Source organism: Grammomys surdaster, unplaced genomic scaffold (assembly GCF_004785775.1).
Source record: "Grammomys surdaster isolate TR1022 unplaced genomic scaffold, NIH_TR_1.0 134, whole genome shotgun sequence".
In the NCBI taxonomy this organism is placed as follows: domain Eukaryota; kingdom Metazoa; phylum Chordata; class Mammalia; order Rodentia; family Muridae; genus Grammomys; species Grammomys surdaster.
Window position 1 is genome coordinate 9,544,030 of NW_021604592.1, and position 21,721 is coordinate 9,565,750.

Here is a 21,721-nt window from a genome sequence, read left to right on the forward strand (position 1 = left end):
GAGATTAAAGTTACTAAGGGAAAGTTGACAACTAAAGGGAGTATATGAACCTTATACTATTACTCTCCAGATTAGATAGAAAGTATTACATCATACTAAATTCCTGAATCTACTATAGTTACTTAAGAGAACAATATTTGTCATTAGGATGGCAGATACATTGAGGTATTAAAGGTTAAGAAACACAATATAGACATGTAACCTACCCATGCAAGGTTCACAAAAATTTCCTATGTGGCTGTGAGACAGCCAAACTAAAGCTGGACGAAGAAAAAAGTACAGTCCAGATAACCCGCACTGGATGAGAAAGACAGGCTGCGATGACATCACTTAAAAACAATCATTAAGAAATGGGTAATTAAGATTCATTAGCTAAAATGAAATTAGCATTCATATTTGTCCCTCAAGAACTAAGAAATATGTTTAGGGCTGAAAACAGTAAATCCATATGCTGACAAAGAGGTCTTTTCGGTCTATACAATAAGAATTGAGATGCGGAATATTTCAGCTAGATACCAAAGGAAATGAAAGGCTCAGTCATGAAAATGGAAAATATGTGAGCAGTGCAATCAATAATTGCACTGGAATCTCAATGGCTTAGGCGATCACGTCCCTAGAAATCTATAGTTTAAGTGACCATTCATATAGTCCTGCCTTCCATAAAACCCAAAAGATAACTGAGAGTTCTTTTATATCTGTGAAAGAGAATGACCTCTAATTAATCAAGAACAGCTGCTGCTAAAATTCAAACATTTTTAAATAGTTACTTACGCTTCATCAATGTTGGGATGGAAAATTTTATTCATGAATCCTGCAAAAAGAGATGTTAATTAGCAGCACAAAGTATGCAGAGAACAGTGAGTCTTAACTTGTCAGTACTGGATACCATTTTAGGACTGAAAAAGGCAGTAAAATCATATTGTTATTTTCAACCCTACATCTTCAGCTACTCATAGAATACATAAGATTATATATATTCAACCAAACTAACTAAAATACAGAGTCCTATAACAACAACCAAGCAAGCTTTGGGACTGTGCAGCTGTTTGTATCAGATAATCTTTTTTTTTTTTTTCTGCTTTTTTGTGACAGGGTTTTCTGTGTAGTCCTGGCTGTCCTGGAACTCACTGTGTATATTAGGCTAGCCTCAAATTCAAGAGATTCGCCCACCTGGGCATCCTGAGCACTGGAAATAAAGGTGTGCAGCACCACCACCCAGATCAGATAACCTTATAAGCAACTGTCTTCTGAATTACACAGGAGCTTGCCAAGAGAATATATAAGTGATTTATAACTGGTGCCATGATGAAAGCTATGAAACAGCACTATTAACAGCTGCACTTAACTTAAAAGTTCCACACTTGAGGTTCTCAGTGTATTTACAGGGATCATTTGATCACAGTGGAACACGAACCAGAGCGACTCAAGTTAGGAGAACATTGCCTCCAAACCACAACATCTCACAAGAACAGTGACCAAAGCAGTTCCTTTATTCACTAAAAGGAAGTCAATTTTAATTAAAATCGAGGCAACCAAGAAATAAGGAAAGGGAATTAAAATACATTCCTACAGAAAGTGTAACTTAAAATTGTTGCTGTTTAAATTCCAAGAAGAAATTTACTCATTTTAAACTTAAAGTTAGTGATTTCAACAGTGTATGAATGAAATAACACTATCCTCAGGAGGAACTCAGAGCTACCCACTGTGCTGTTTTCCCACGGTGCTCCCTGAGGAGGACTGTGCTGCCTACTACACACCTTGGACAAGTTCTCTGGATGATTCTTATCACCACTGTCCTCACTCCACCCTCTCAACCCTTTCCCACAGAGTCTATCTGTCCTTCTAAATATGCTTGTCAGCACCTACTTGGCAGTCACTTAGTCAGGGTACAAGAATGAGACAGCACTATCCTCCCCGGGGTCACAGCAGCAGCAGGCCAAGAGACAGGAGGAAGTAACTGCTATGTGTGGACAGTCACAGAGCACACTCGGAAAGAGGGAGAGGATACGGAAACACAGATGTGGCAACTCAAAGGACAGCCTTAAGTGGCTTCTAAAACCTTACAAGCATCCCTCAAGTTAGGTCACCAGGGACAGGAACACAACTGCACAGGCACTTTCAGGCTTTACTCTGTTTGCCATCCCAAACAGTCCCACTCTTTCATTCTTGTCTTCACAGCTTTATGTTAAGGCTTTAGCTACTATTGTAGCAAAAAAGTCCTATAATGAATGTGTAAACCACGCTGATGCAAAAGACTGCATCAATATTAATTTTTCATTAAGATGCTCGAGTTTAATAAAAGCTAATAAAAGTGCTCATGCCTTGTTTTTTTTTTTTTTAAAAAAAAAAAGATTTTATGTATTTATTTTATGGATATGAGTGCTCTAATCTGCATGCCAGAAGAGGGCATCATATCACTCTATAGATGGTTATGAGCCACCGTGTGCTTGCTGGGGATTGAACTCAGGACCTCTGGAAGAGCAGACAGTGCTTTTAACCTCTGAAGCTACTCTCTCCAGCCCAAGTTCATGTCTTCAAAGGAGAAAAATCCCTGTAACCCTAGGAAAATGCTAATAACATACATGGGCAGGGTAAGCTATGAGAATACTGAAAGTTAAGATTCTAACAGCTGGCATGGCTGGAGCACACCTTTAATTCTAGCATTAAGGAAGTAGAGGCAGAATGATCTTTATGGGTTTGGAGCCAGCCTGGTCTACATAGTGAGGTTCCAGGCTAGCTAGGACTACAATGTGAGATACCCTCCCACACACCAAAAAAAAAAAAAAAAAAAAAAAAAGAGGCCAAGAACTAAGAAGACCCCAAGCCCTATAGATAGGGCTAAAGCACCCATGGACTAGGAATCCCACACAGCCAGGCATAGTGAACCAGATCATGTGTCAGTTTGGAAAGATTTAAAGTTAAATTTAAATGGAAAAACAAAGCATGGTTCTATAAACTTGGTCAAAGGCTCTCAGCTTAGGAGGTGGCAAGTCTTAAAGGAAAACCTAGGACAGTTTCCTTAAATGGAGGTATTGTCAAGCTGCTTCCTAATATTTGTATATACCCACAGACTACTGATGCTCTCAGTCTTCTCAAGGGAACTTTCTTCAGTGGATAGTTCATGCAAATGTTGAGTATTGCTTGAACACTTAGCCCTAATGGGACATCACAGCAAACCCGAAGGCCCCACCCCACTGTTCAGAAACATGGAGGAAGAGGAGGCAGAAAGGGTGTTAAGAGGCAGAGGATGGGAAGGAGAGCTGTGATGTACTGTTTTCAGGACATGAACGCAAAGCAGCTATGGTCGCCCATAAGAATAGTCAGTGAGACCAGCCAACATTCCAACAGGCAGCACTAACTGGACTCTGTTATTAGGAGAAAGAGAGACAGGGGAGAGGGAAGAATCAAGAGGCCATAAAAGTAAGGGGGCACACTGGAAATTTCTGGGGAGGAGTGGGAGGAAGGACTGTGAGGGTAGCTATGATCAATGTATACATGTATAAATTTGCCAAAAAAAAAAAACCCTAAAAATACTATTTAAACAAGGCAAAACCATGTAACAGACTGATGTATTAATAACACATCATTTAAATAACGAAGTAATAATACTTTTATCCCATGGATTTTATGGTAAATTTGTAGTGAACCACATGTATCAAAGTTGCAAAGGTAATTTACTAGGCTACAGAGCCGTGGCCACAGTGGACACCAAAACAGAATGTGGATGAGATGGCTCATGGTTTCATCTGCTAGGGATAGTGCTCCATGCCTGTAATCAGGAGGCAGATGTCAAACCTGAGACCAGCCTGGGCGATACAGTTGTATCCTATCTCCAAAAAGAGAGGTTTTATGCAACTCTAAATATTCCTTTTAAAAGAAAACAAAGATGGCTGGAGAGATGGCTCAGCAGTTAAGCGCAGATGCCACTATTGCTGAGCTACTATTGCCAGCATCCACGTGGCAGCTCATAATCACCTGTAACTCCAGCTCCAGGAGACCCAGTATTCTTTTCTGGCTTTATAGATACTCACATAGATACATACACATAAAATAAAGAAATCATAACAAACAAACAGAGACAAAGTGAGGGCTAGAGAGAAGGCTCAGTGGTTAATACTGGTTGCTCTTCCAGCCTGGGTTTAGAGGACCTAGGTTCAATTCCTAGCACCTATATAAGAGTTAATAAATATCTGGCAACTCCAGTTCTTTTTGACGCCCTCCTCTGGCAGTGTATGCATACACACAGTGTACAAATACACATGTGGATAAGACTCCTACATATAAAATAAAAATAAATATCTTTTAAAAAAGAGAGACGAAGTACTTCGGTATTTTTCCTTTTTTTTTAATAGCAAGTAGGCACACAGACAGGAAGCTGGAAGCAAACACATTCAAAGGTTAACAGTATAGAATTCTCAGTTGAAACACCATAGTATTTTCAAAATCCTATACCCACCCCAGATCCTCAGAACCAGAACTAGGGGTCAACAATGTTGACAAGCCCCATGAGCGTTGGATGTCTGAGTGATAACTTCAGTATTTCTACTTTTTCTTTCCTAGTGTTCCTGAATTTCTATTTTTAATCTTAAAAGTTAAAAACCTTTCAAATATGTAGATACAGTATCAAGTTTTTAAAGTAGATTAAACTATGTATGTAAACTAGTGCTCGATGTTTTAAAGGAAAATGATCAATAAAACCAAAGCTAACTCTTCTGAGATCTAACATCTTTTATTTCTTCCTGTTTAAATAAAACAAGATTCCACTATTAAACAAGAAACAAACAAAAACCTCCTTCACCTTGTGCTACCCAAGATCTGTTACATTTAAGAACACACTATTGGGGCTGGAGAGATGGCTCAGAGGTTACCAGCACTGTCTGCTCTACCAGAGGATCCCAGTTCAATTCTCAGCACCCACATGGTGGCTCACAGCCATCTGTAATGGGATCTGATGCCCTCTCCTGGTGTCTGTAGACAGTGACAGTGTACTCACATACATAATTAATTTAGCACCAGGGTGAAATTGAGGGCCTCACATACTCTATAGGCAAGTACTCTACAACTGATCTACCCCACAGCCTGCACCCTTCCAATGACGAGCAAACAGGACCGAATCACTGTTTTTTAACTCAGGAGGATGGTTCTATATGAATTACAGTAGCTCTGCCACTACTGGTAATTCACATGTGTTCTTGGCAATTAGCACCCTGCTTTGCTAGAATTTGCAGTGAGCCCTACTGAAGCCCAATGCTCCCTGTGCTAACTACAGGAGAGGCTTTTCTGGAGAGTTCTTTTCAACATGTTAGATTAGAAGGTAACTAATGTCATGGAGAAAGAAAAGATAGGAAGGCTAGAGTAGAGGCTGCAAATTTTCAGTTGTGGCAGAAAAGGTGCCTCACCAAGTGGGAACAGGAGCAGCACTTGGTACCCAAGAGAACACTGTGTTATACAAACAGTGGAGTGTGAACCGCACTGCAAATCTGCATCATTCATCTTTTGAAGATCAGCAAAGACATAGCTGAAATGAAGGGATAAGGGACAAACAGACAAGATGCAGGGCAGAGAGGATGTTAGCTTTCTTTTTCTTTTTCTTTTTTTTTTGGTTTTTCAAGACAGGGTTTCTCTGTGTAGAACTCATTCTGTAGACCAGGCTGGCCTCAAACTCAGAAATCAGCCTGCTTCTGCCTCCGAAGTGCTGGGATTAAAGGCATGTGCCACCACTGCCCAGCGGATGTTAGCTTTCAATAAAAGGAAAATGAAAAGCCCCGGAAACTAGTGTCTGAACATCACTTCTTGTTTTTAAACAAATGGCTGACCCAAAACAAAACAAAACAAAACAAAAAAAGGCTTGTTAAAGGACAGCTCAATCAGTTCCCAGCACTTTCATCATTTAAGAGATGATACAACATGTATCTCAAGCAAATTGAATAAACAGATATTCTACATGGGAATTAAGATTCAGCATTCTGATGCCATGGGGTGCCTTAAAGGAATAAGAATGATGTTGGTGAAGAGCTTGGATTATATTCAAACTGTCAGGCAATGATAAAGTATCCCCTCTTTGGCCTTGGGCTGACAGTACATTTGAAATCCATGGTTTCTAGACTGTTTTCAATTAAATTTCAAATTTGTCCTGGTTGAATGCAGGAGTATATAATATGACCAAACCTCAAAAGATTTGGAACCCAGAATGCAGTCCCCCCCAGTATGCTAAGAGTTATGAGCATCAGAATTCTGAAACAGAGGCCAGTAGCACACGCACATAGCAAAGTTCTAACTGGGTGATGTTCTGGCCCCCACTTTGTTACCAACTTCAGGCTTTGGGCCAGTCACTTTCTTCCAAGCATGGGTCTGTTTATTTCATCTGTGAAGATAATAAACAGCTGGACTGTATCATCTCTAAACTCCCATTCTTACTCTATTTCTAGAGGTCCTTTGGCCAAAAACCTAGGATTTCTTAAGTGTCTAGATCTCCAAGAACAGAGGATTTAAAAGGAAACACCCAGTGGTGACGCCCTTAAAGGAGACGAACTTTGTAAGGCAGTGCTGCTCCACAAACTATCTGAGAACATAATACATAAGTACCACAACACCCACTGACTATTCCAAAGTGGGCAGTATTAGCTGACACCTTCGCCTTCAAGGCCCAGGTACTATTAGACCAACAGTGCACAAGAAACCTTCACAGGCCACAGAACTTCTTCCTAGTGCAGGTTTTTTATGTAAAAGAAAATACATGTATTTTATACAATTCCATGCATGTATATATATTTTAGTCAAATCTCTCCTACTCCCCACTTTCAATTCCATCTGGATCCCTTCCCCCACAGACTATATTGGAAGGATATTAGCAGGCTTTTAAAGGGAGAGGAGAATGTGTATATGAATGTGTGTGCTTCAGACATGGTCTATGTAGCCCTGACTGAGCTGAAACCTGCCTTGCAATGAGTCTCCTGCTTCCTAGGTACATAGATTAGAGGCATATGCCATGATGCATAGCTCAAATTGTTAAAAACCAGAAAAACAAAAACACAAAGCCAATCAATAAAAAGGAAAATTATTTCCTTCCATTTGCTCTTGCACAGTCTGTGCACAGAGTTTCTGGCACAGTCACATACATTCTGGACAAGAATGCCAACAATGAAACTTCTAGACTCTCAAGGGAGACGATTGGGAAAGAACAAACTAGAAATTCAGAGAAGGAGCGTTCTCAGGACTGAGCGTGTTTGCCCTGGCACTGTCTTCTTCCTTCTGGCATCGCTATGACCACACTATTGTATGTGTCTACAGCAGGACAACCTCCCCAATGCCTGTTCCATTCCACCAGAAACTAGTATGAAGATATTTTAAGAGGATATATTTTGAAAGCAGCCTTTATGAGAATGTGGTAAGTAAAAGCAGCAAGTCCCAGAGACAGACATGGGTAGGGAAGCATGGGGAGACTGAATTCAGGACCCCATGGACACAAGGAAAAATTCTAATCCCTCAATATATATACTTTTTTAATCTATATAGCTTAACATTTTACTTGCTAGCAGACATACTAATGATCAAATCTGTGGGTGAAGAAATATTCTGGGATCCAGTATCAATCTGGGAATTTGACAGGTTTATCTTGACATAATGAAAGATTGGGACAAATGACTAAGGAAATAAGGCAATAGGAAAAACGCCAAAGGTAAAAATATAGCTCTGTCCAAGGGACAGAAAGAGCCAGAACTCAAGTGGCTGAGGTTTGCTGTGGCTGATGCAATTTAACTGTAGTGTATGAATTCCTATGAGAAATTTAAGCAAAAACATTGTCATTTTGGTATTTGTTAGGACACACATGCCCACACAAACCTTCTCAGAAAGCAGATGATTCAAAGCCAAGTATTTTTTTAAAAAATAGTTTTAAAAATATATTCAGGGGCTAAGACTACAGCTTGGTGGTAGAGCTTATGCTTATTTAAGTATGAGCTCCTAGGTTCAATTCCTGGGACCAAAAGAAAAACCTACACACAAACACACAAGACTGAATGCTATCTTTCCTTACAGCAGTATCTCAGAAACACACGCACGCACACACGCACACACACACGGTTTTCAAGACAGGGTCTCCTCTATGGTATGTAGTCCTAGCTATCCTGGAATTCACTTCGTAGACCAGATTGGCCTAGAATCTAAGAGATCCAGCTCCATCTGGCTCCCAAGTGCTGAGATTAAAGGCATGCGCCACCACTGCCTGACTTTCAGGATAGTCATAGCTTCTATCTCAGTTCCTGACACTCAGGTGACCAGAGTCATCCAGCTGAAGAAGGGTGACAGCCACATTTCAGCTGTGTGCACTGACACACTATCTCAGACCTTTATCTTACCTCAGACAGGCCTGCACCAGAACAGAAGACTCTTCTGGGACTTTCCCTACTCAGGAGATGGACCTGGCCTGTATCTTTTCAGGTGAGGAACCAAGCAAGGAGGAGCTTATCCTCAAAACCCTGTGTCATAGAAAGTTCTGAGTTGATCCTTATGTGTTCAGGAGATCTAAACTCATCACGGGGTCCTCTTTTCTGTTTCTCTGATAATATGGAATCTGAGGGATGGGCTGGTTAGGTAAGAAACATTCATTTATAACTAGGAAATGATGGTGATTCTTCTATGAATCAGTAGGTAACCAGAACCTTTACCCCATTCCCTACTATTTCATTTTTAACCTCACCCCCATCCCCACATTTATCTCTCAGTGTCCTGGTCGTCCATCTAGTCACAATGAGAGATCTGGAAGGATTTTCAGAGCAGCAGGAAGACAGTAGAAAATTTCAGGTTTCTAACTTTTTCCCACCTTTTTTGGAGACAGGTCTCACACTGTATAGTTCTGGATAGCCTAGAACTTGCTATGTAGACCAGGATAATACCTCAAACTCAGAAGAGATGTGCTTGCCGATGGGCCTAAATGCTGGGATTCTGAAGGTGTGCACTACCATATCTGGCTCTAGCAATTTTAACAAAGTCATAGTTAAAAGCTGATACTTAAAAGTTAGACTGCTGGTGGCGAATGTCTTTAATCCCAGCACTTGGGAGGCATGCTAGCCTAGCCTCAAACTTACACCCTTCTTGTCCTGCCTCTGAAGGTTTGCTCTATCATACCCACACCTGAGTAACTTCATGCTATTTTTCACAACCTAGAAATGAAACTCTCCAGCACATGAAAACATTACTCTCATTTTGTTTATGTGTGTATGTGTATGCTCATGGATGCCCAAGTAGGCCAGAAGGGGTCTTTGGAATGCCCTGAAGCTAGAGATAGAAGCAGTTGTGAGCTGTCCAACACAGGTGTGAAGTACTGAACTATAGTCTTTGTCAAGAACAACAGGCTCTTAACCACTGAACCATCTCTCCATGCCCCACAACAACTTCTTTTAGGAGCTGTCAAGGGTGAGGGGGTATTTTGACATTGATATTATCTTTCATATATTCTCCTCATAGTGAAAATAGAATTTATAATACTCCAATAGTTATTGTATAACATTCTAATAGAATTTGGTATGGCCACAACAAAACAATCAGAAAACCCCCACCAGGATGGAAGCAAACACTGCAGATTTGGCAACCAGTATGGCAATACATCTCGGCCTTATGAGGCAACTGAATGAAACCATCTATAAAGTGCCTGTCAACAACAGGGTTTTCAACAACACCCAAAATATAAATAAATCTCAAGTGGTGTGACCATGCTTTTCAAAGGGAACTAAAACGTAACTGTTTGTTGGGTACTTTTTGTTTGTTTTTTTGAGACAAGAGTTTCTCTGTGTAGCCTTGGCTGTCATGAAACTTGAGTTGTAGACCAGGCTGGCCTGGAACGCATAAAGACCCTCCTGCCTCTGCCTCCCAAGTGCTGGGATTAAAGATGTGTGCCACCAAGCCCAGCTTGGCATAATTCTTTTTTTTTTTTCTCCCACTCTTCTTCTTTAAATTCAGTTCAAAGAAAAAGGAAACTGGTTGGGGAGATGGCTCAGTGTTAAAAGCCACAAGATCCAAATTTGATTCCTTACACTCACACTGGGCAACTCACACTTGCTTGTAATTCGAGTTCCAAGGCATCTAATGCCCTCTTTTCTGGCCTCCTTAAGCACCTCCACAGGTAGCATTCATTCATACAAACACAAATAAAAATAAATCTAAAATCAATCATGTCATAGGTTTAAAAAGGAATACAAATGTGTTGGTTTGAATAAGAATGGCCCCCAGAGACTCATTGTGTTTGAATGCTTGCCCATAGGAAGCAGCTCTATTAGGAGGGGTGGCCTTGTTGGAGAGGGTGTGCCACTGTGGAGGAGGGGTTTGAGGTCTTACATGTTTAAGCTACACCCAGTCTGGCACAAAGCTGCCTGTGAACCAAAATATAAAATCCTTAGCTCCTTTCCCAGCACTGTGTCTGCCTGCGCCCCGTCATGCTTCCTGCCATGATGATAATGGACTAAACCTCTGAAATTCTAAGTCAGTCCAATTGCTATGATCATGATACGGTGTCTCTTCTAAGACATCAAGATTATGTTTGCATTCTAACATCAAATCTTAACAAGAAAGAAATGATCAAATACCAAAATGATGTCAGAATAAGCCGGGCAGTGGTGGCGCACGCCTTTAATCCCAGCACTTGTGAGGCAAAGGCAGGCGGATTTCTGAGTTCGATGCCAGCCTGATCTACAGAGTGAGTTCCAGGACAGCCAGGGCTACACAGAGAAACCCTGTCTCGAAAAACCAAAGAAAAAAAAGATGTCAGAATAATCAGCACAAACGTGAAGGTCACCTATTTTAAAGTAGAACCCGAAGCAGGAAGATGGACTTTTTGTATAGCCAACAAGAAGATTATGCAATAACGAACTGTCCAGAAGCCATACATTATTAAACGAAAACCCAGTACCAAGGGCTGGAGAGATGGCTCAGCAGTTAAGAGTACTGACTGCTCTTCCAGAAGCCCCAAGTACTGAGTTCAATTTCCAGCAACCACATGGTGGCTTACAATCATCTGTAATGGGATCTGATAACCTCTTCGGTGTGTCTGAAGACAGTGACAGTGTACTCACATATAATCAATCAATCAATAAATTAAAAAAAAAAAAAAAAGAGTAGTGCCAAGAGTAGACTACTTTTCCAGCAGTCACAGAGGCTTCTCCCCGGGGCTTTCTAAACAATACAGGCAATTGCCACTATTCTTGTTTGACCGCAAGAACTAGAAGGTAAAACTCTATAACCATACCTTGTTTGTAGCTAGAACTGGCTAGAAGCTTCCTTCCTGCTGTGGTCGAAAGGTACTATGTTGTCATGCAGGTCACTAGCGGAGACCTGCCATCAGCAGTTGCTTCTCAGGTGTGGACTCTGCCACAATGACGACTCACCAGGTTAGCATGAGCCTACTGGAGCAGTAGTGTCAAGTTTGTTACAGGAGTAACCAACTACTTTCGGACTGAATTCCATGTCTGCTCTATAGGAGAAATTCATGGCAGGTACTAGAAACCTATCCAAAAGTCTTCGGCTGAGAAAATCATAGGCCATAGTCAAGAAGCTCCTGCAGTTGTTTTATTAAGTGGTCAGGATATGCCTGTCAAATTGCCTTCTAAATAGCCATGTTTGTGCCCATAGATTAGTGCTGCTATTAGACTTACCCCGCGCAGGTTCTCTATGCAACGGTCAAAGTAACTCATAACACGGGATATTTATACCACTCCTCCAAAGCTCAGGAGACAAAGCAGGACGGGCAGAAGGATGTAAGAGAGGCAGAGCAAAGGGGTGAGTGTGATGGGCCAACACGTGGCATGGCTATCGCACTCCTCAACTCAGGACATAAGATCACTACAAGACTGGTCCGTCACTGACACTGTCTTGTCATAGAGAGGGGTCCGTGGAGCACTACTCATCTCTCAAGATTTACACAAAGCTAATGGTCAATATGGGATAGAGATGCAGTCTTCAGTATAGCTACTAGTAAGCTAATGAAACTCATTGGCTTGTCTCTCCTCCCTCCCTCCCCCCCCTCACATTCACACACACACACACACACACACACACACACACACACACACACACACACACGACAGTTAGCTGGGAATGAGAAGGGAGAAAGGGAATTAGCAAGAATAGGGGTAGGGGTAACAGGTGATACTATATTATATATATGTATGAAAATGCTATAATACCTACGACACATAACTAATACATTTAAACAAAACCTTTTCTTTTCTTAAAAAAGAAAAGTGCAAAAAGGCAATGTTCAAGGCAGAATTTAAGCTGGCATTACTAAGTCAGCTTCAAAAAAGGAAATGGCTAAGTTCTCTATTAAGTAGCACACAAAGGCAAGGTCAATCCTTAGAGGAGAGGAGAGCTCTAGTGACCAGAAAGATGAGTTCATAGGAAATGGTCCCTGATAGCAGGTTGATACCAATAGTTTAATAAATGGCTTTCCTCTGTGGTAATTTGGTACCCAGCTCTCTCTCCGCCCCACTCCTATTCATCATCATCATAAAGACCATATTCCTCTCAGCCTTCTGTGTTCCTCCTCAATTACTGTTCCTTCATCTCATTCCACTCTATATGCCCAGGACACGCCAAGACCTTTCATGTCTACAAACAGCTATGCCTCTGTAGTCACAATTCCAGACAATTTCTTTCCCACCAGTCTCTTGTCCTTACCAAGGATTTTCTAAAATTCCTCTTCCTACCTGCTAGCCTTTATTCAACTTCAGACTGAAGAGCTAACACGAACATCACTCTGTAGCTGTCCTCTGCAAATCCCATGCCCTTCCTTCCCACAGAAAGTGTCTCTCTGCTAGCCAGGTGTCCCTCTGCATCCCCTCGATGGAGCTGTTCCAGCGCCACTGTCACTCCCGACCAAAACCCACTCAAGTTCTTCAAGGACACAGTCTATAGCTGACACATCCTTCCACGAATTTCAATTTCCTCTGGACTACTCTAAGTGATACAATGCATATGCTGTGATTAGTTGCACTATTATAATTCAGGGAATGCTATACACATTCCAAATTGATGAAATGACTTTTAGACTGGTTTTGGTACATAAGTGAGGTTTAATTAGTGGATATATAGAATCCTTGGATTTAGGTGGTAAATTGTACTTGGACAACTCTGTGTGGACCCTCTGCCACTTAACATCTCCCCCTCTTCTCTGCAGCTCCTTACTCTCCAGCGGCTTTTCTCTCTGTTTTAGCCCATCCTGCACATCTTCCATTCTCTTCTCTTGAATTCATTCAACAGTCCATTTTCATGGAGAAGGCTATCCAATCAGCAGATTTTCTCATTTTCTGTTTTTTTTTTTTTTTTTTATTTTTTTTTATTTTTATTTTTTAGAGACACAGTTTCTCTTTGTAGCCCTGGCTGTCCTGGAACTTGCTTTATAGACCAGGCTGGCCTCTAACTCAGTGATCTACCTGTTTCTAGCTGCCAAGTACCGAGATTAAAAGCATGTGGCACCACTGCCTGGCCTTATATACTGTATCTAACATCCTCAGCAAACTCTCTCCCTTCTTTTATCCTTTCATTCCTTGAAGGCGTGGCTCCTACTTGACCCTACTATACCAAGTTTCTTTCCTAAACAAATCCCTAGAGAGAACAAGTTAAAAATCTTTCAGAATATCCCATTTAATAACAAAACAAGACATCCAACAAGCTGGGCTTGATGGTACTTGTCTTTAATACCAGCACTCAGGAGAGAGAAGTAGACAGATCTCTTAGTTCAAGGCCAGTCTGGTCTACAGATCAAGTTTCAGGACAGCTAGTGATACAGAATTAGATCTGTTTTACAGCTTGGGGCATAGGTCTTTAATCCTATACCAATACTCATTTGGGAAGTAGAGGAAGGTGGTTCTCTCTGAGTTCAAGGCCGGGTCTCAAAACCAAACCAAAATAAAATAAAGCCCAAATCTTCTCTTTCTGATGGACTTTCAGTTTTGTGAGACAGAGTTTCATATAACTCAAGTTGGCCTTGAACTCACTAGGCTGCTGAGAAGATCAGACCTTGGAACTCTGATCTCCCTGCCTTCACCTCCTGAGCTAGGACTTCATGTATGTGACCCCAAGTCAGCTGTTGGTTGTCAGTTGGTATCCCAACTTCCAAATCCTTGTCCACACAGGATCTCTCTGATGCAGCTGGAACAATTGCTTCTACCCATAGCTTTCTTCTCAACAGAACTGTCATCCTGAACACACAAAATCCAACCTTTAAGTATCTTTCCATTACATTCAAGATGAACTATGAGCCTTGCCTGCACAATGCTCTCTGACTACCCGCCTATGTGTGCCTGATTGAATCTTTTTCCCTGGTAAGAGTTGTCTTTTCTTTAAATAATAGTTTAGATGTACTTGGTTAGAGAGAAGCTTAGAATTTATTTTTAAATATGTGATCCAAAGTAACTATCTCATTACATCAATTCTTTGCATAAAGTGAATTAAACACTGAAATGCATTGCCCATATTCCCTGACACAAAGATAAAAATATGGCAGATTACCAGAGTAGCTTCTAATTAAAAATGAATCAGATTAGGAAAATTAAAAGGGATTTTGACTAGTCTGACAACCTAAACTGTCCTATTTAGTTGACAGCCGAATCTAATTTAAAGATCTGTGCTACGGCTCAGTACAGTTCACTATATAGTCAAGGAGTACCTTAAAACTCCTGATCCCTCTGCTTCTGCTGCCAAGTGCTGGCACTACAAGTGTGTGCCACTATGTCTGTTTTCCCCCCACCACTACCTTTCTTTAAAATTTTTTAGTCTTTTGGGGTTTGGCCTCCATGGATGTGTTTGTGAGGGTGTCAGATTCATTGGAACCTAAGTTACAGACAGTTGTGAACTGCTATGTGGGTGCTGGGAATTGAATTCAGCCAGCGCTCTTAACTTTAGAGCCATTTCTACACACACACACGCACACGCACACGCACACGCACACGCACACGCACACGCACACGCACACGCACACTTTTTTAAATTTTTGAAGTAAAAAAATTTTTTAAAAGGACCTAAGATCTTTACCACACAGTATACATACTACTAAGCTGGCTACAAACAAACAAGAAAAGTTTCAAGCACACACTGTAGCTCAACCACATTATTATCACTTTACTGTTTTAAATTTTTACTCTTTTTTGCTACACATAAAACATTTTGTTATTTGGATATAGGGACTTAATATGTACCTCTGGCTGGCCAGTTGTGAAACTAGGTATGCAGAAAAGGTTGAAATTGGACTAACAGAGATCCACCTGACTCTTGTCTCTGGAGTGCTGCACTACTCTGCCCAGGACACACACACACACACACACACACACGCATTACTATCTATTCATAATTAGACCGTATGTTACATAGTTTATATATAAACTGTGGTTTGGTGTAAATGTGTGGTATTGCCCTGTTACACAAGTGCTCGGCGGTGGTGCAGCTACACGCGTGTCCCTTGCTCCTAACAGCGAGCACACATGCTATAGCTAACAAATGGAGTCAGGAGAAGTGGGCGTGAGAACTTACGGAACGACCTCTAGATTAAAACAGCATCCAGAGTCCAAACAGTGCTCAAGTTTCCATTTATATCCTCACATCTCCAAAGCCTTGTAAAGATGACACTTAAATAAAACCTCTTCTTTACACTCTCTGCTACACAGAGGCACTGCCTCACATAGCGGCTAAAGAATATTTGGTACTGTACATCCATCTATTCTTACTAACCTTCCTATGTCAAGGCCATACATGTTTGAGTATTTCATGAACAGTTAACAAACACAATTCACTTAATTCTAACAAGGTCCTCTGTAGTTCAGGCTGACCAGCATTGACTCCTGATCTTCCTGCCTCTACCTGCTCAAGTGCTGATACTACAGGTATGCACCACTAAGCCTGTTAAAAAATACACATATATGACTGAGGTAACATCTTGCCATGTTACAAGGCTGATTTACAATTCCTGGCTCCAAGCAATCCTCCTGCCTCAACTACCTGATTACTGGTACTACAGAGGCATAAACCACCCACCAGGTCCAAATTCCTTTCTAATTTTTTGTTTGTTTGTTTGTTTTTCGAGACAGGGTTTCTCTGTGTAGCCCTGGCTATCCTGGAACTCACTCTGTAGACCAGGCTGGCCTCGAACTCAAAAATCCACCTGCCTCTGCCTCCCAAGTGCTGGGATTAAAGGCGTGAGTAACCACTGCCCGGCTCCTTTCTATTTTTAAAGAGATGGGGTCAATACATAGTCCAATGGCCCCAAACTTGTAGGGTCAAGCAATCTTCCTACTGAGTAGCTCCAACTAAACAGATGAGTACCACAGTCCTGCCTAGTGTCCTATTTGCCAGAAAGGCAACAACAGGTAGTATGGATATCACTTCATGGAAAATTAAAATCAAGTCCAGAACGCTTTCTGATAACCAGTGATAAAACTTCTTACTCACGGATGCCTAACTATATATAACTATATATGGTTACTAACAACCAGCAGCACTGCCAACATGCATAGCAAGAAACATCTATGGAAAATACATCAGAACTGCTGTGCACAGTGCAGATGTTTTTAATCCCAGAACTGGAAGGCAAAGATGGGTTCATCTCTTGAGCTCACTGGCCAAGCAATCTAGCCCAACTATAAGACCTTATCTCAAAGATCAAGTAGACAGTTTCTAAAGAATACCACCTCAGGTTGACATCTGGCCTCTATACACAAACATGTATACACACGACATATGTACATATACCCAAACATTAATACACACACACACACACACACACACACACACACACCCCAATTCTATACTAACAAATATTTTTAACATCCAAGCTGGGGGTGATAACATACACCTAAGATCAGGAGGCTGAGGCTAAAGGACAAACTGAAGGACTACTTGGGTCTGCCACACACACACACACACACAGACTTAATCTAAACTTGCATTTATGAATCCATTTAAAGTGCTGGGGGCTGGTCTCAGGGCCTCCTCCATTCCAGGAAAGCACTCTGCCACCAAGCCACCCCCTCTCAATTTCACTTCTTACTATCTGGGAGCTCAAATTGAATTCATCATCAGTATACATGCCAGACACTATGGGAAAAAGATTTTAAAAGAACACCGAGTCAAGATTATCTCATTTTCTCTCCCTTCTGTTTAATTCTATGTCTATACAACTCAAAAAGTAAATACACCTTGCCCTTTTTCAATGAGCTAGTGCCTCTCAAAATGCTTAAAGTACATCTTAATAGTATTGCATTGCTGATGACCCGAAAATGGATCATGTCACAAACTGATTAAAACTCTAACGAAATCCTCCTCTGAAGGAAAGGACGGCTAATACACGTATTTCAACTACATCAACTTCATTCTTCCTGAAGGAAAGATGATACTTATATGTAGAACATCAAATTCTGAAAAGTATACAGAAACGCAAAATAAAACTTATGACTGTTAAATTAACGTGGGGCTTTGTGTCACTAGTTAAAAGACTAGTAGTTAGAGCAATGTTTTCTGTTTAGGTATTTTAGGGGAGAAGATGCAGGCAGAAGCTCAGTGGTGGAGGTGCCTGCCTGGAGAAGCCGGGCTCCAAGTCTGATCCCAGCACTGGAGTGGAAAACGGTCTTTGAGGATAAATCTCAGAAGGCTTCAGTGACATGTGCCCTGTGCCTGGCGCATGCCTGGGAAGAGCTCTATCTCTACAGCACAGGCTGCATCCTCGTAGTTGCCTCTTGGCTTCCACAAGTCCTATTGTCTGCTGTTAAACAGGTAACAAACTACACTTGGGATGTCAATTTTCTGACTTTAAATAGGTCTACATGATACATATGTGAACATTTATATTTGAAGTGTTTCAATAGAAACTCTGAAGTTGAGAGACTCAGGAGTAATCAAGGCATGGAGAAGCACAGCAGAAGAGTCCTGTGAAGAAAGGGAGGACTCTTCTTTCTGCTTTCCTGCCATGGACTGAAGCTGTGGAAAGGCTCTGACCCCTAGCCACATACATCGGTCTAATGTCCAGTGTGCTTATAAACTGTCAGACTCAACCCCTCACAGCTATGCATCCCATGTCCTGTAGCTTGCAGGATCTTACAGCACTGAAGTAATTTCTCATCTGTTTATCCATACATTTCTCCTGGGTAGGCGCAGGTTTAGAAAACCTACCTCAGGACCTGAAGGAAAGAAGAGCCCTAAGAATTCCTCATGTTAAGGAAGAATTACAGATGCTCTTTAGTATTCTCAGGACATAAAACTCTACAGGAAGTAAAGTGGTTTGACACTGGTACGGGTTGCGACTTCTGATAGGATTTAGTTCTGGGATCATCCTTAATACACTACGTCATTCTAACACACTATTTATACTACACGGAAATGTGGAAGGCTGGAATTAAAGCAAAACTTCAGGATGTTTTTTTTAGTCTGTTTTGCTAGAGTTGGGGTTAGTCTAAACTGCAGGAAACTAGGCATCAGTTGTGAAGATGGTAAAGACAGTAACTGTAGACCCATGAAATCCCATTCCCTCTTGCGGTGTGCAGACATAGACATACAGACAAAACATCCATGTAAGTTTTTTTTTAAAAAAAAAAAAGGTCAAGAAAGGAAAAATTCAGTTTAGCAAAAGTTTCTGGACAATCATCTCTCATAAAATATATGGTTTTTATTTTCCTCTTAGATTTCAGAACTGTCATCACATACCTATAGATGGAGATTTGAAAGGGTATTTATCAGGAAGGTCCACTCTAACTTTCCACACCCCACCTTCATATGGTGCTGTAACAGAAATAAAACATGTTATCCATTAGAACTGTATCTCCAAAGCAGTAATTAAACCCAAGTATAAATGAACACTAAATCCCTCTCTCTCCTGAGAAAGGCCTCAAACCAATTCCACAAGAGCCAGGAACCAGCTGAACAAGGGGACTCTCGCTGTGACCCTAGCACTTAGGAAGATATGGCAGGAGGATTGCTGTGGATTCTAGGCTAGCCTGGGTTACAAAGGGGAAAAAACACCCAAGATCAACTACAACTAGCAGAGTAGGTACTTCATCTCAGATTAATGTGTTTCTCTTTACACTGTATCTAACAGGAACAGACCTGTTCTATTACAGTTATCTTGTTCTGATCAGAATCTCTCGTTACTTATTTAGGAGACTGAGGCAAGAAGACCCAAAATTCAAGGGCCCCCGAACTAGGGTAATTTCAAGCCAGCTTGAACAACTAGTGAGACCTTGACCCTCACTAAGGAGACTGAAGAGATGAGTCAGTAGTTAAGAACACCTGTTGCTCTTGCAGAGGAGCCAGATTAAACTTTCAGTACCCACACTGTAGTTCGCAACAACTGTAACTCCCAATCCCAGAGGAGCTGACCCCGCTTCTTACCTCTAAAGGAAAGTGTGTACACTAGGCACACACACAGTATACATACACACACATACGTTAAATACTCATACATGTAAAAAAATTTTTAAACCTTAAAAAGTAAGAGAGGGGTCAGGGAGGGGGATGAGGGAATATAGGTCAGAGGTAGAGCTGTGCACAAAGCCTGAGGTCAATCACCAGTACCAGAAAAAAACAAAAACAAAAACAAAAACCCACCATATATTTTCCTTTAAAATACCCAGAGTTAAGCCAATACTCACTTTTTACTTGATTCTATTGAACACTACTCATTTGTTTGTAAAGAGATAGTCATGTTCCTTTTTCTCCTACCTTAACCAATCCCCCAAACAAAAACAGAACAAGAAAATACACTTCCCAAGGAACATCTATGTGACCATCCGTAACAGAACCAGAACTTGTGAAAAGGTAAAAAGATCTCTTCACTCACTGGTTCTAGTATTTGTTAACACTTACTTTCCAAAGCCATGCGCCTGTTGATAGTTCTATAGTCTAGTAAAGATTATTAAAAAGAACACATACCCACACATGTACTTACTTCCTTGCGGTCCGTAAAACTTGACAACAAATTCATTGAGTCCTCCTAGGATTGTGACCTCATGTTTGCTTTCGATGCTGAGGTAGAAGGTAAAGGAAGTCATACGGGCTTAGAACACATGTGATAACTACAGGTGAGACCCAAGACATGCCAGCTGGCCAGTGCTACCAAACTTGATATAATTCTGGTAAAACATAAAATATACAGAACAACTCTAGTAGTTTAAGAGACAACTAATACCCCTTAGGAAAAGAATGTGGAGTAAGCGTTGGATTCAGAGAGACTAGCAATATAAACTCATTCTCTGGGTATTTGTTCTCCCTCTGCAAACTGGGAAAGTACCACTTGATGGGACTGTGTCAAGTTTAAAGAGGTAAAATGGAGCAAAGCTACGGTGTTTGTTTTCACTCAGTCTTTTGCTCTTTAGCTGTGTCTTCAGGTTTAGGTATGGATCAGGACTCTAATCACGGATGGGCAACACTTCTGGTTCTCCTCACACACCTACCTGCCTAGCTTTGAGACATATTGAAAACTCTTTCCTAGTATTAAGATTTGGGGCTGAGGAGACAGCCCATTCTATACTGTGCTTGCTGAACAAAGCATGAGGATCTGAGTTTACTCCCAGAACATACATCAAAAGCTGGGCATTGCCGGGCAGTGGTGGCGCACGCCTTTAATCCCAGCACTTGGGAGGCAGAGGCAGGCGGATTTCTGAGTTCGAGGCCAGCCTGGTCTACAGAGTGAGTTCCAGGACAGCCAGGGCTATACAGAGAAACCCTGTCTCGAAAAACCAAAAAAAAAAAAGCTGGGCATGATGCTATGAAGCTGTGATCCCATTAAACACCTATGTGAAACACGGAAGCAAAGACAGGCAGATCTCAAGTGCTCTATGGCCAGCCCGTGTAACAAGTAAGCTTTATGTCCTAGTGAGAAACCCTGCCTCAAAAAAACAAGGTAGGCCAGGCATGACGGAAATGCCTTCAATGCCTCCAGCACGCAAAGGCATGTAGATCTCTGAGTGTTTTAAAGCTAGCGTGTTCTACAGTCAGGGCTACATAGTGAGACCTTGTTAGAAACAAAACCACTCCCCCAAAACGAAGTAGACAGCTAAGGCAACATCTAAGGCTGCTCTCTGGCCTCCACACCCACAAACACATTTAAATGCACATGTGTACATACACAGAATTCTGGCCTTCACATTCACACACACAAATGTACATGTGTGCACGAGTGGTCCCACTCCCTCCCTCCCCCCCTTCTCTATACTGTAAAAGCTAAGGCCAAGTGTGAAGCTGGTAAAGGAAATATGAAGCATATGGCAAGGGTGGGGAGGAGTCTTGTGAGGCTGAGGACCTGAGTTCTAGGGCAGTCTGGGCTACACCACGAGTTCAGAGTCAGTGCAGAGTTACATAACTAGGCAACACAGGAAAAGACAAAAAGTCATTGAGTGGGTATAGACAGTCAGTCCAGTGATAGACCATGTGTTCAGCATGCATAAGAACCTGTATTCTATTTCCAGCATTCTTCCTCAAAGTTAATTTGAAAAAAGTAAGATGTTATTAGAAGAGTGAGGAGGAAGATACCATAACAAAGGTCCAGACAGTGAAGTCAAAAAAGAAAACAGGGAGCCTAGAGAGACAGCTCAGTGATAAGAACACCCTGCTCTTGCAAATGGTCCAAGTCAATGCCCAGCCATGGCAGGTGCTAACAAAGCCCCGAAGCTACAGGAGAGCTCATGCATACTTCCTCAGGCACTCCACACACACACATAACTAAAACTTTAAAAAGAAACTAAAATGA

General features: G+C 41.4%; 1 protein-coding gene across 3 annotated transcripts in view; it reads right to left on the reverse strand.

Moving 5' to 3' along the window:
• Positions 1 to 21,721, reverse strand: part of Ube2h (ubiquitin conjugating enzyme E2 H) — a 95,199-nt gene that overhangs the window by 29,541 nt on the left and 43,937 nt on the right. The window contains exons 2-4 of one of the 3 annotated variants that reach the window (XM_028762532.1): positions 19,922 to 19,998; positions 18,682 to 18,756; positions 772 to 811 (exon numbers count right to left, since the gene is read on the reverse strand). In XM_028762532.1, the coding sequence (XP_028618365.1) occupies positions 772 to 811; positions 18,682 to 18,756; positions 19,922 to 19,998 (192 nt within the window). The remainder of the gene's footprint in view (positions 1 to 771; positions 812 to 18,681; positions 18,757 to 19,921; positions 19,999 to 21,721) is intronic. The other 2 variants (XM_028762533.1, XM_028762534.1) reach the window with 2 other exon arrangements.